The sequence below is a fragment of the Nesoenas mayeri genome (genome assembly GCF_963082525.1).
Source record: "Nesoenas mayeri genome assembly, chromosome: 2".
Taxonomy (NCBI): domain Eukaryota; kingdom Metazoa; phylum Chordata; class Aves; order Columbiformes; family Columbidae; genus Nesoenas; species Nesoenas mayeri.
This window is the reverse complement of record NC_137543.1, coordinates 25,909,378-25,923,178: the sequence shown is the minus strand read 5'-3', so window position 1 is coordinate 25,923,178 and position 13,801 is coordinate 25,909,378. Positions and strand designations below refer to the sequence as shown.

The 13,801-nt window shown below is 41.5% G+C and overlaps 1 protein-coding gene across 1 annotated transcript in view; it reads left to right on the top strand.

Moving 5' to 3' along the window:
* LOC308053257 (neural-cadherin-like) overlaps positions 1–11,655 on the top strand; it is a gene marked incomplete at its 3' end in the record, with an annotated part of 43,923 nt that extends 32,268 nt beyond the window's left edge. The window contains exons 22-32 of the mRNA XM_080364114.1: positions 290–504; positions 771–898; positions 1,731–1,858; positions 1,984–2,116; positions 2,199–2,379; positions 6,017–6,183; positions 6,842–7,106; positions 7,899–8,079; positions 9,486–9,739; positions 10,651–10,805; positions 11,254–11,655. Of these exons, the coding sequence (XP_080220240.1) occupies positions 290–504; positions 771–898; positions 1,731–1,858; positions 1,984–2,116; positions 2,199–2,379; positions 6,017–6,183; positions 6,842–7,106; positions 7,899–8,079; positions 9,486–9,739; positions 10,651–10,805; positions 11,254–11,655 (2,209 nt within the window). The remainder of the gene's footprint in view (positions 1–289; positions 505–770; positions 899–1,730; positions 1,859–1,983; positions 2,117–2,198; positions 2,380–6,016; positions 6,184–6,841; positions 7,107–7,898; positions 8,080–9,485; positions 9,740–10,650; positions 10,806–11,253) is intronic.
* Between the last annotated feature and the right edge of the window lie 2,146 nt (positions 11,656–13,801).

Here is a 13,801-nt window from a genome sequence, read left to right as displayed (position 1 = left end):
GTTTTCAGGTGCTTTGTATATTACGTCTCTGTCATTTGTTCACAAAATTATTCTTTCATAGACATAATATGATTTAAAACTAAAGCTAAATTATGTTTGTACAAACAAGTCAATAGGGAACATATTGTGACAAGAGTTTTGTTAGTGCTTGGGCCAGTTAACATGGGCCCCTGTGTTTAAAGTGAAGAGTCCTGCTGTGGGTAGAGCCCTTCATGACTTATGCTTGGATGGTGGATTTTTGCCGTTTTTCTGTTGTTGGTGGTGGTGGTGGATTTTTTGTTTTTAATAGATGCAAATGTTCTGCAAATTTCCATGGACCAGACTGCCAGCAGACAAAACGCAGCTTTAGAGGCCACGGTTATGCCTGGTTCCCTCCTCTTAAGCCCTGCTTTGAGAGCCGCATCTCCTTAGAGTTTATCACTGAAGTCGCTGATGGCCTTCTGCTGTACCACGGGCCAGTGGCACGAGGGCAGCCTGGAGAACGGGAAGATTTCTTAGCATTAGGTGAGCACCTTAACGAGTATTTATTCTTTGTATTTGTAAGATTCTACCTGTTGAAAGTACTAGTTGACAGTTTTTTTGTAAAAAGTTCAAAAAGTCTATTTTGGAGAATAAGGAGAATGCAGAACAATTTGCCAGCATGCCCCTGGATTTTTTTGAGCTAGCTAAAGAACTCCTCCAAGTAAAATCCAACTGTAACAGTCATTTCAACTGGGTTTGTGTGGGAACATGGTTCATGGGTATCAAGTGTAATAGACTTTTCTTTGCAGAGCTCTCCGGTGGTGTCCCATCGCTGACTGTGAGCCACAGGTCTGGTGAGCTTTTCCTGCAGCTGTCACAAAAAGTTAATGTTGCAGATCGCCGCTGGCACAATATTAAAATTATGAATGATGGAAAGGCAAGTGTAAATATAGACAGTCTTGTGGAAGCACTATTTTGGGTACCTAGTTATCCCTTCCAAATCCATTCTCTCTTCTGCAAAGCTCTTTTATCAATCAGTCTTTCACTATCTCTGCAACAGCAGGAATTGAAATTTGTCAGCTCAGGTGTCCCCTTAGTCTTGAAGCAGTGAAGCAGAAAAAGGCCTGGAGAAGTCCAACCCTATTTTGAAACTGGCCCTGCTATCTTCTGTGTTTTATGATCCTCTCTATTGCTTAGGCTACACAGCTGTGATAACACAGGGGCTAAATGCTTCCTGGACTGATGGAGTAAAATATCCTTAATTTCTCTGAGCAGGAAATCCTGCCCCACCAAGTGAGTATAGACTTGCAGCACAAAGGAGATAGATATGCTTTTGTGTAGCAGGAATACCTTGCTGATATAGCACTGGTGAAGGCATCTGCTAGGCTCCCCTTTCCGCTCCCCCAATAAGACAAGCTGGGGGGCATATCAGGATCTGGGATGGAGAGCCTGGCAGACTGTCTCCTTTGCTAGATTGTCTCTTTGGGTTCTGATTTGGCAGAGAACTCCAAGAAAATCCCATCTTCCCTCTACCGTGTCAGTGACTTGGCATAGTCATGGTAGAGTCAGATCTTTTGTGTAGCTCCTTAGTTACAAACCGTGTACAATAACCTTCCAGATTATGTGGAAGTGTTTTATTATTTTAATAAAGTTTCCTGTAATGTAATTGCTAGTTACTATTCCCTCTTCTGCTAAGTGAAAGAAAATGTGTAGCTTAAATGTATGCAATGTCTCTGGACGCAATTGTTTTAAATAATGCCTTTCTCTAGAAAGTGAAGCTGATTCTTGACCACTGCATAAATGTCTCAGTTAGAGGCAATGACAGTGTCATTAAGAAGATCTCCCAAGTGGATCTATCTGCCTGTGAAGCCTCTGGAGAGACTGCAGGATCTCAAAGGTAAAAAACAAACAAACAGACAAAAAACCCCAAGAACTGGAAATATAATTACTCAAGAGTTAAGGAAAAAGGGGGGAAAAAATGAACCAAGTTGCCAATTTTCTCTCTCCCTCCCTTCCCTTCAGCATGGGCAGGCTCTTCAGTGGCCACTGGCCCCTGCAGCTGGGTGGAGTTAAGACAACTTTCCCTTACCACCATTCACAAAGGCGCTTCAGAGGTTTTGTTGGCTGCATCCGCAATGTTGTTGTTGACAGTAAGGTAGGGCTACTAAGACCAGTCTTTAATTTGCTGCTGTTAACTGTACCCACCTGATGTGTTGATTCTCTTTGTCCTTTTCCAGGTCTATGATTTAGAGCACCCGGCAGAGTTCTTGAACAGTGCTCCCGGCTGCGTCCTTACGGATGAGATGTGTCAGAGGGGTGGGATGGCCTCCTGTGGCATCCATGGCAAGTGTGTTGGTGGCTGGGATTTCTTTCACTGTGACTGTTCCCCAGGATATGCTGGACCTGCTTGTGAAAAAGGTACTGGGGAGAAATTGATGGTGAGGATCTGTGGGAACAGCATCAAGCATATTGCTTTAAATTTGCCACAACATTGAACTGAGTAGGCTAATAGGGCTGTGCTATACTCTGGGAATTATTTAGATCAGCAGCAACGTAAAGATCTTTCTAACTCTTGTTGAATAATGTCACAGATGAGGGTCTTGTTGAGACCTGCTTTACTTTACAGGGGAGGCGAGTGGTCAGATGGGTTGCTTGGTCCTTTTCATCACAGCTTCCTATTTCACAGTGGTGAAAGATGAAAGATTCTGCTTTACGCTTTCTTCCTCTGATCATAGTGATCACAACATGTAGTTTAATGAACAGGGTGCTATTTGTCCACCTTGCAGTAGTTGTGAGAGTGATTAGGTTGCCAGCTTGGTATGTTCTCTCTGCAAAACCTGGGGACACAACCCTCATGTCCTCAGGTCCAGTTTTCTTTCTATAAAATGAGCATTTGCCTTTGTCGCTGGAATGAATTGAAGGTTGTGCAATGCCCATAGGCCACAGCAGTGAGTTCATGTGAGGACATGATATGAGGCTGGCTCCAGGAAATGTGCTATCCTGCACAAAAGCAGCATGAAGTATGTATCAGAGAACAAAAGCATCCAAAGGTGATAATGAAAACATCAGAGATGTTGTAAGAAAGTGAAAAAAAAAAGGAAATAAATTATTTAACTCCTATTAGACCACAGCCATGTTCAGGGGACAGAGGACACACACTCAAAGTTGGCTCTGTCTTCCCTATCTTAATACTTTCAGCAGCCATCACTCTGAAGCAGAAATCAGAAGTGAGTTACAGGTGTTTACTGGGGCTTCACCTGCCCTGTGTCTGCCTTCTCCCTCTAGGTCAATAGGGTTAATCATAACAGTTTGTAATAAGCACCAGTGCCCCATAACTTGGAGGGCTTCATGTAGTGTTGGAAGATAATTTGGTGTGGATGAGCTACAGGTGAGGATGAGCAGCAGCAAGAAGCTGGGAAGGAGCACATGCAAGCTGGCATTGAATCAGTGTGTTGTGGTTAACAGACAGGACTGGTGGTGTATTACACGTACCCTTTCAGCTCAATGTGCTCACTTTTCCTTCTTGTATAGAGAACAATAATACTCTATGCAGGCAGCCAGACCTCCTCTCCCTTTCTCCATCCACCACACAAAGCTTAAAAAATGTGACAGCATTTTACTCAGAAGAAGCTATGTCTGTCCAGTGGGGTGAGGACTGGAATTGTAACTGGCATGCTCTAGGCCTGGAGCCTTCACTGTTTAAAGTGTTTATAATGACCACGGAAATGGTTCATACAGTTCAGTTATTTGTATTAATGTTTTGCAGACAGATGATACTGGTACTGGTCTAGATTTATATCTTATTCTGTTTTGCATTTTCTTGGGATGCTGGTTCACAAGCCCAGCTGCTGTATTGGCTCCCACCCCTCACCACTGTGGGACAAACCAAGTGCTCAGAAAGTAATTACTTGAAATCCATTAGTCATATCCTGATGTAACTGTAAAACTTCAATTGGTTCCAGCTTCTTCTAATATACTGGGCTGCCAAATGCTGGTGTTTAGCTGATGCTCTATGAATGGCTGAGCCATACTTGCAGCAAAGGAGCAGACAGCAGGGGACAGGAGTCACTGTAGTGTCCCAAGAAAATCCACCCCTACTCATCAGCTAGACCCTGTAGCTGCAAAGGTAGCAAATGAGAGAGAACAGTGAGCTAGGAAGAATAATATGAGGGGAATATGTTAGAGGAGCAAAGAAAATATGCTTTAAGAAAGAAAAGAGAGAGGAGAAATAGTGAGAGGAAAAGAGAACATGGAAATTAAATCTCTTGATAATTTGATATATCAAGCTGAGTGGTGGAGTTAACATACCAGAGGGACAGGATGCCATCCAGAGGGACCTGGACAAGCTCAAGAAGTGGGCCCATGTGAACCTCATGAGGTTCAGCAAGGCCAAGTGCAAGGTCCTGCACCTGGGTCAGGGCAACCCCCAGTATTAATACAGGCTGGAGGATGAGGAATTGAGAGCAGTCCAGCCAAGAAGGACTCAGGGGGGACTGGTGGATGAAAGATTGGACATGAGCCGGCAATGTGCGCTTGCAGCCCAGAAAGCCAACTGCATCCTGGGCTGCATCAAAAGGAGCGTGACCAGCAGTTCGAGGGAGGTGATTCTGCCCCTCTGCTCTGGTCAGATCCCACCTGGAGTTCTGCATGCAGCTCTGGAGCCCTCAGTACAGGAAAGACACAGACCTGTTGGAGAGGGTCCAGAGGAGGCCACAAATATCATCAGAGTGCTGGAACAGCTCTCCTATGAGGACAGGCTGAGAGAGTTGGGATTGTTCAGCCTGGAGAACAGAAGGCTTCAGGGAAACCTTATTGTGGCCTTTCTGCACTTAAAAGGGGCCTATAAGAAAGATGGGGACAGACTTTTTAGCAGAACCTGTTGCAACAGGACAAACAGACTAGATATGAGGAAGAAATTTTTTACAATGAGAATGGTAAAACACTGGCCCAGGTTGCCCAGAGATGCGGCAGATGCCCCATACCTGGAGACATTCAAGGTCAGGTTGGATGGGGCTCTGAGCACCCTGATCTAGTTGAAGATGTTCCTGCTCATTGCAGTGGGGTTGGACTAGATGACCTTTGAAGATCCTTTCCAACCCAACCTATTCTATGCCCTGGGAACTGGATGAAGTGCCCCAGCATCAGTTTGGCCCTTTCTGGATTTCTACTTGCATGATACTGACCTCAGATTAGCTGTTGGTGACCCAACATTACTCCTACCCAGTTACTAACTTGAACTATGTCTTTATTTGGTAAAAAGAAACTTCATCTTTTCAACTAAGCTGTGCCCAGAACAAGCAGAACTAGGATTGCTGTCAGGTAGTGAGACTGAAATGGGTGCTTGCTGCATAAAAACACCAGAGTCTGGGAGGTTTAATGGGCTTTGATTCCCACAAAAGTGCAGCGCAGGTCTCTGCTGGATGACTCTCAGATGGATTCCACAGGCTGCTGGTTAAAGAATTAATTTCAGTGCATTTTCCCTAGTCAAGATAATAAACACTGATTTAATCTCTCCTTGTAATTAAAAAATATATTACATATTATGACTTTTGACTCTGTGCCTGCTCCAAGGCTTTCTCTCCTGCCGACTGAAACAGGAAATAAAGTGTGTATTTTCTAAGAGTGAGGTTTACTAACCACAGGACTAAGCTACTGAAAGAAACATTAGATTATCTTCTTTTTTTTTTTTTTTTGTCTTCAGATCGGTACCAATTACTTTATTGGAAATAATGTTTCAGATCTTTGGAAAAAAAAGGAGCTATTTGGCTCAGTGTAGGAGTGACTGGGTAGAACATATACCTTGTGACATGCATAATGTTAGAGACATTATCTAATTGTCCCTTTCCTGCCTAAATTTTGTATCCTTGATTTGTTCTTTGTCTCTTAATTCCCTTAGCAGTGGGGGCGTGCTTTCCATGATGCTTTATTGCATTGTGAAAGCTTCTTAAGAAGTAAAATGCTGACATTCAGAACTGGTTAATTCTCAAGCAGTAGAGATCTGAGTGAGCAGTTTTTTATGAGATTTGCACTTTGATTTTTTTTGTGTTTTGCTTAGTTCTTCCAGAATGGGCTTTTGGAAGGGACAGTTGGATCCATTATGAGCCGAGAAGCATCCTCGGCAGTCACAGCACTCGGATCCAGCTGATGGTGCGAACCCGCATCTCCCACAGCACCCTGCTCAGCTTGGCCTCAGCAGATGGGAATGGGTACATCCGACTGGAGGTGAGCCGCACAAAACCATTCTGTTTCAGTGCTCTTAATTCGTCACAGAATACCTCAGTAAGAGAAAAGGCTACAGTTTTCAATTAAGGACGCCTATTCTTTAAAGTAATAAAAAGCAAGCATTCTACACATGAGGGTAACTACTCTCATTTGTGTTATCTTTCTCAGTATTACCTTATCATAACATAGATTCTAGTAGTTTCTCTGCAAAAAGTACAGATAAGTGCATGTGATACACATGAATGGGGAAGAATTTTTGTCATGCCTGCCTTTCCCCTTTGCTTTTATCTGTCTCTGGCTATAAAACTTGTCTCTACATTTTTGTTGTTGAAAAAAGCTGTTTGGATTATACTAGCTAGATAGAGGCTAATTATTCCAATTTTAACATGAGGGACAGGTGGGAAGACTTAGAGGTAGACATCAATAAGGAAACTGATAAAAAGGTTCATCTGAGTTAAAAGAGCAGCCTGTAAAGAAAAGAGTTGATAATTCCTGGACCTGTAGTTTTCTTGTGGTAATTTTTATCTGGGAATAAAGCACTTAAAAACAAGAGTGACACTTTCATTTTAAAACTTGCATCCATTTCTTGAGGCAAGACTATGTAAGAACATTTAAAAGTGCATTTCTGTTATTAAAGGTCTTTATCGTCTTCCTCTAGGTGACTGAGGGTTTCTTTAGTGTTAACTTCAGCTTGGGGGACAAAAATCACTCTTTGACAATGAGTACATTACGAATAAACAACGGCCAGTGGGTTCTTCTGACCATGGAGCGCTACAACAATGAATTTACCCTGCGTGTTAACAGTGGTGGAGGTGATCAAGAAGTGACCTCTGTCTTGGGTACAAATAGATGGTTTGAAATGGACTGGGCAAGCATCGTGCTCGGAAACCGCCTTCCCAATCATTCAGAGGGCGATTTCCAAGGTAAGTGATATGAGGGGTTCCTAAAAGCGGGGAATGATAGCCCAGAAGTGGCATTTTTGAGTGTATTGTAGAGTTTAAAACCCAGGTAAGAATTCCCATGGAGACTGCCCATGAAATCCCACCTCCTCTACTAGGGAATTCAGAGCCAATGTTCAGCTCTCTATTTGCCATTGTATCTAGTCCTAGTGAAGATGTGAGGTTTCCTGTAGATATTTAAAAATAGCACTTCAGATTTTTTTTTTCCCCGTGCCAGAGGCCCCAATCAGGGAACTCATGCTGTGATCTTCACTCCCTTTTTGCCTTTGAAGGGTTTCAGGAACAGACACAACACCTCCTGGTAGGAGGAGAAGGATTTGTGAGGCAGTTCGTGGTGCACTCTCCATTTCCTGGGGTGGGATCCTGAAACTGAAGATTGTGGCTCAACAGAAGAGAGTTTTTCCATTCCATTGCTTCTCATTCAGCCTCTCATTTAGGATTACATTTTAAATGTAGATTAATGTAGTGAAGCTGTTCTGGTTCATAGCACAATTATGCTAAATCATTGCATTGGTACAACCAAGCTGTCCTGGAGGAGTATTGTCGATCTGTATGTTGGCCAGGGCACATAGGCACATGTCCTGTAGCTCTTCTTCTAAAACAAAACCGATAAGCACTATGAGGATCTTTTTAAAAAATGTTTTAAGTTTTCTACAACGCTCTAGGGTCTCCTGTATATGTGTTGGGAGCAAGGCTTGAGGTGGGAAAGTTGCTAACTTAGGGTATTTCTCTGTATATTCCCTTGCTTTGATGCAGGTTGTATGCGTGATGTCCAGCTGAATGGTCTGCCGCTTCTCGTGGAAGGCAAAAGCACGGAGTTTGGCTTAATTCTGAGGCGGCAAGGTGTCACGATGGGATGCCATTCCAGTGCCTGCAGCAGCCAGCCCTGTTACAGCCCTTTTCTTTGTGTTGATCTGTGGAGAAAATACGAATGCCGGTACCTTAAGCTTCTGTTTTCACTCAGGGGTGGTTGGGAAGTTCTTTTCTCTCCCAGGCAGCTTGCTTCTAACACTGAAAATCCCCGTGCTGCTGGCCGGAGAGCGCCATCCCAATGGCAAATACTGCTCTCCATCTCATCTCCCAGCGTGGGCCAAACTTGGCTTTTCCTGCAAGTCAGATATGGATCCTATTTACCCCACTATTTTTTCCCATGGTGAAAAGATCACAGGCCAGTGAGGAAATGAAATTCCCTTTCATAAAAGGTGAATTGCAAAAACTTTCGTCTCTGCTCCTCTGTACGAAAATTCTATATATTTTGATATAGTATATTTATATTATGTGTATATATCTGTAAAAATATATATATTGCATATATACTATATGTATATGCACATGTATTTTCTGTAAAGAAGGTGAAATTAACCATACTTTGAATGAAACAATGAGACTTTCAAAATTAGACTGTCACAAAACTGGATTCTAAAATCAGCTGCCCAGGGCCAGAACCAAAGCCCATCAGCTGGTATCCTATGCAGTTAGTTCCTTGGAGAAGATACACTCTTTACAGAAATTTTTCAAAAATATATTAAAATATGCAAATCAAAATGTGCTATCTCTGCTAAAAAGAAACAAACAAAAACAAAAAACAAGCACACGGAAACAAACAAACAGAAATGCAGTTAAACACAGGACTGTGAGTATATGCCACTTGAATTCCTTCAATTCAGCCAAAATTTGATCTTCTAATGGCCTGGTGATTCATTGCTGAAAGAGCTGTGAGAGAGTCGTAAGTCCTAAGTGCCTTGGGACACTTGCTTCTTCAGAACAGTATGAAGGCTCTTCCATTTATTCTCTAGTGTTTCTTTGGTTTGCAGAAAGCAGGTCTGCGCCCCTCACAGCATTCCTCCATGGCCTCTCCAATTACATGTCAGGAGAAATCACTTTCTCTGCAGATTAAAGTCCTAAAAGACAAGATGGGTCATTCCAAGGAGGTCAGTGTGGTCTGTTTCCCAAAGGCCAAAATGAGCATTACAAAGTTTATACTAAGCTCTTGCTAACCACATTGATCTCAGCTGTCCATTTCCTTCTAGAGGTTTTGAACAGTCTGTAAGAAAAGGGTTACTCTGTTCAGAAGCTGATGGATGCCTTTCTTAAGGAAGGAGTGAAACCCTTCTGCTTATCTTCTGGATAGGGAAAGCAGAATGTATGTTCCATGTTTTCATAAGCTTACCAGTTCACTGTGTTAGAGTTTACATCTGTTTCATACTCTCAAGGTGAAGTTGTGGTTTGTTTGTAAATACTTCAATTATTGGCTTTAAGGACGTAGTAACAAATGGCACAAAACGACATACAAGTCCAGGTGCTTTGTGTGCCTAAAAGGTATCTTCTGCTTTTGTTATTCAGGTGTCCAGCTGGGAAAGTAGAAGTGACGGACAACCTTACAGGGCTCAGACACTGTACCTCATCACCTTGTGGACACTGGACCTGTAGGAATGGGGGTACCTGTGTGGCTCAGTCCCAAGACAAGACAATCTGCCAGTGCCCTGAGGGTTACAAGGGAAGATGGTGTGAAATCAGCCAGGTGAAAGCTGGAAGACCTGTTGGACTCAGCTCTGGCTCTATTCTGGCAATCAGCATGTGTCTCCTTGTCTTCCTAGGTAGGATAGCAAACTTTTTGTCTTTCTTTTTAATCCTGTACCTTGCTCCATTGAATCAAGTCTGCCTTACCCTTGGATGTTGTGATCTGTGTTTCACTTTTTCTGGAGATCACCAGTAGAGAGTTGATTTGAGGTTGCTGAAAGACAGGCATTAGCACATAGTTACCATTTACTTGCTTTGAAGACAGTTCAAGCAAATTTAGGACCTCTCTTTCAGAATAACTTATTTTCAGTCCTTAAATAAGAGTTTAAGTGTACAAATCTGTGTGCAGCCACACCATCTGAAACTCCCACGTGCCCTGAGCCCTTACATGTGTAATAGGTAGGACCTACAACTAGTACATGCTATTCACATCTTAGAAAGGCAGAAGTCTTTCTCTAGAACATTTATGATACTAATGGGCAAGCCTCATTAAGTGTGGGGCAGAAAGAGATGGTCACAGTGTGTCCAGCTTCAGGTGCACTTTGGCTGAAAAGTTAATAACACCACAAAACTGTTTCTCATATTGATGAAGAAAAACCGCATACACATCTCAGAATAGTAAAGGCTCCATGATTATATTACACTTGTAACCTTCATTAAAATAGTGTTTTACTTACTTTGGGTATCTTATTTACTCAGGATTGGTGAAAGGCCAGAGATTGGCCAAAATGCCTTCTATTTAAATGGATTCCTTTAGGTAAGTAAAATACCCTTTTAATGAAGTTTAGAATGTAATATACATACATTATTCTTTACATTCCTGAATATAAGTTGTTTACATATTAACAATTATGCATTTCTTACCTGGGAATTTGGTTGTCAAATTAAGAGTTGATTTGATATCTCAGGAGTCATATAACTACTTATTGATCATGCGTTGTACTTTGTCATTTGTCGTAAAACAAATACGTGTCTCTATTTCTTCTAGCACTCTTGGTCTCCTACACGGTGTGGAGTCAGTGGGGAAGTTCAGGGTTTCGGAAAGGAGGAATTTACCACATTCCTGAAGAGCGTGAAAGCTGGGAGGATGTTAGAGAAAATGTCTTCAATTATAATGAAGAAGGAGGTGGAGAACATGACCAGGTATGATGCAGTTTCAGTCCAATCTTTGCAAATCCAACCTTTCTTCACTTTCCCTTCCCAGACCTTTTCTTTAACGTATTGTCCTTATCCAATTGGCTTTTTTTTTTTTTTTTACCTTAAGTAGTCTTGAGGAGGAGCCTTCTGCTTCAACCCAGCCTGTACATTTCATGACACTGGTCATCTGTGCCCACCTTTGAAAGGGCACCTCTGGACACAGCATTCTTGCTTTAGCTCAAGACTATCATTACTCAAAGGGACCTGGTGTTACCTGACTTAGCCCTCTGAACTAGGCCCTCTCTTTTCTTCAGTTTGTTGAAAACTCACAGAATCCGGTTTTGTGTTGCACTGAGTTTTACAATATTTTTTGGAACCTGTTTCCTTTTGTGTTGTTTCTCTCTGCTATTTACATTCTCTTCTTTTTTCTTTTTTGTTTTTCTTTTTTCTCCAGAATGCTTATGATATAGATGAACTGAAGAAACCTCTCCATACCATTCCCCACTTCTCCTTGAGGGCAGCTGCTCTGCACTCCAGGACACCCACTGGCCCAAAAAGAGACTCACTCCCAAAACATGCACATGAGAAACAATCAACATCTGCTGTTACCAGTGTTCCAGACTTCAAGGAATATATTTCTCAAATCATCTGGGAGGCGGACAATGATCTACAGAGTCTTCCAGCTGACACTATGCATTTTTACTGCTTAGAAGGGCAGTGTTCTCTAGCGGGGAGTCTTAGTTCCTTAGACTCCGTTTGTGGCGATGAAGATCTAAATTATGATTGCCTCCAAGAGTGGGGGTCAAAGTTTGACAAGCTTAAAGAACTCTATGAGGTCTCAAACGAACATTCATAGCCAGAGTTAAAGGAACTTGACACATTGCCATGACATATGAACACTACTTTTAAAAATGCCCTCTTTTATATATAAGGTACATCAAGTAACTTACTTGATGCAAGTTTTTAGTTATAGTACTATGATATACTCAGTTTTTATGGAAGTGATAACCTGAACAGTCTTTTTATATGCACTGTACAAACAGCTATTTAATAATAGAAGTGCAAAGATTTTTAAAGCATGAATTTTCTTTTTTGGAAGGTAGGATTTGTATTTAATAGCATTATAATATTCCTTTTTATTTGTGTAGACCAGAGTGGCTTACTAGATTTGTCCTGGATGCAAAAACTTGAATTATTTTCTCTCTAGTATTAATATGATTCCTACTAGGTAGGTAGCAATGGGTAGGGCATTTTTTTTACAGTTGCATTCATTTTAGACTGTGAAATAATTATTACTAATGTTAAATATAAAACAGTTTACATTTTTTGTTTTCTTGTCAGCTTTTGTCTTATTCTTCTAAACTGTAATTTCCTTTGACATCACACACACCACCTCACTCACTGTTACAGGCTGCCCAATTGTGTAAGACTTTTTCTATCTGACCCTTTTTCTAATTACCTATAAACGGGTGAAAACAGTGGAAAGATCCCAGCTGTGAATGGCACTTCGTTGCTGTGACAATTTTACACTCTGTCGAGGGTTTTGATTGCGGGGTGACAATAAAATCCTGGCAGATGTATTGTTAACCTCCTCTCCCCCACTTCCCCCCTCAGTCCTTCCCTCTCCCCCCTTCCCACTAAGGACAGGCGATCGGGAGGGAAAGAAGAATAAAGAGAAGAGAGTTGGAAAAATTAAAAATGTTTTACTAACGCTACTAATAGGAATAGAGAAAATAACGCAAAATATACAAAACCAATCTTGAAAGTCTCAGCAACTGCAGAGCTGGCACCTGACGTCCTGGATTGGACTCTGCAGCCAACTGGAGCTGGATTCAGTCTCTCACTAGGCCTCAGTTCACAGGGACGACTAGCAAGGTCCTCTCCTAATGTCAGCCATAAGCAAAATGGATGAGATCCTTGTGATCTCCCACTTTATATAAAGTATCCATGTGAATTGAATGTTATACACAGTTGGTCAGTTTCTTGGTCACCTGTTTCTTGTTGCCCCTCTCGTGAGATGTCCATCCATGCTTATCAATAACTTTGCATTCCATTGCTAGGTTTACCAAAACATGTATCTGGTTCTCCAGGAAAATGCAGCTAATATGAAGGCTGTAGCTGACAGGCAAATTCACTAAAAGAGAAACTTGTTTTTTAACAAAACCAGGACACACTCTGAAAAGTGGAGGTAAGACTTAGGTAAAGTTTATATTCAGTAAGCTTTTATTTCCAACGTTGCTTTCTACACAGAGCCTTTTTTCAAAGTCTGCAGCTGGAAAAGAGCTGATAGCAGGTGTGAAGAGAAGCTAGAAAGAAATTGAAGCAAAAGTTGGAACTGAACTCTCTCAGTCAGGACAGACATTGTGAAAATTGGGATCCTCAAAAGAGAAATAATGGGAAACTTATACCCTGCTCCTCTTTGCCTCTTCCTACTCCCACTACCCAAAAAAAGGACTATGGTTTGAGAGTAAAAAGAGGGTCAGGAGCTTCTGAAATGGAACACTGACTTGACCACTCACCTCACCTTGTTCTTTCCCTTTCTCTCTGAAATAGAGGCAGCTCCCAATGTCTGGGGTGATGTGTGAATGTTTACAGGTGTTTACAGAGTGCCTGACAGCTCTGAAGTGCTCAGGTTTGGTAGTTTCCTACTCAGTGCTTTTTTAATTACCAGTACAACACCATATTCCATACTTTTTTTTTATTGAAGTCTTGACACTTCCTTTAATTTACAAATATTGTTTTAAAAATGCGTCTTTCATCACTGTTCATCATTTTACATGGCATAAAAATGCAAATGTAAATTAGTTTTGTATCTAGAAGAAAGATTTTGATACTGTTAGAACAAGTATAATTTACACTCAAAATTGATTGAACAACAAACACCATGTGAACTGAAAAAAAATTCATTTAATAAAATCATTTGTATAAATTATACTAAAATAGTAATATTTATCAGAGGGATTTGGAGCAAAGAGTCAGTACGTGCTGCTCCTTCATGCCAA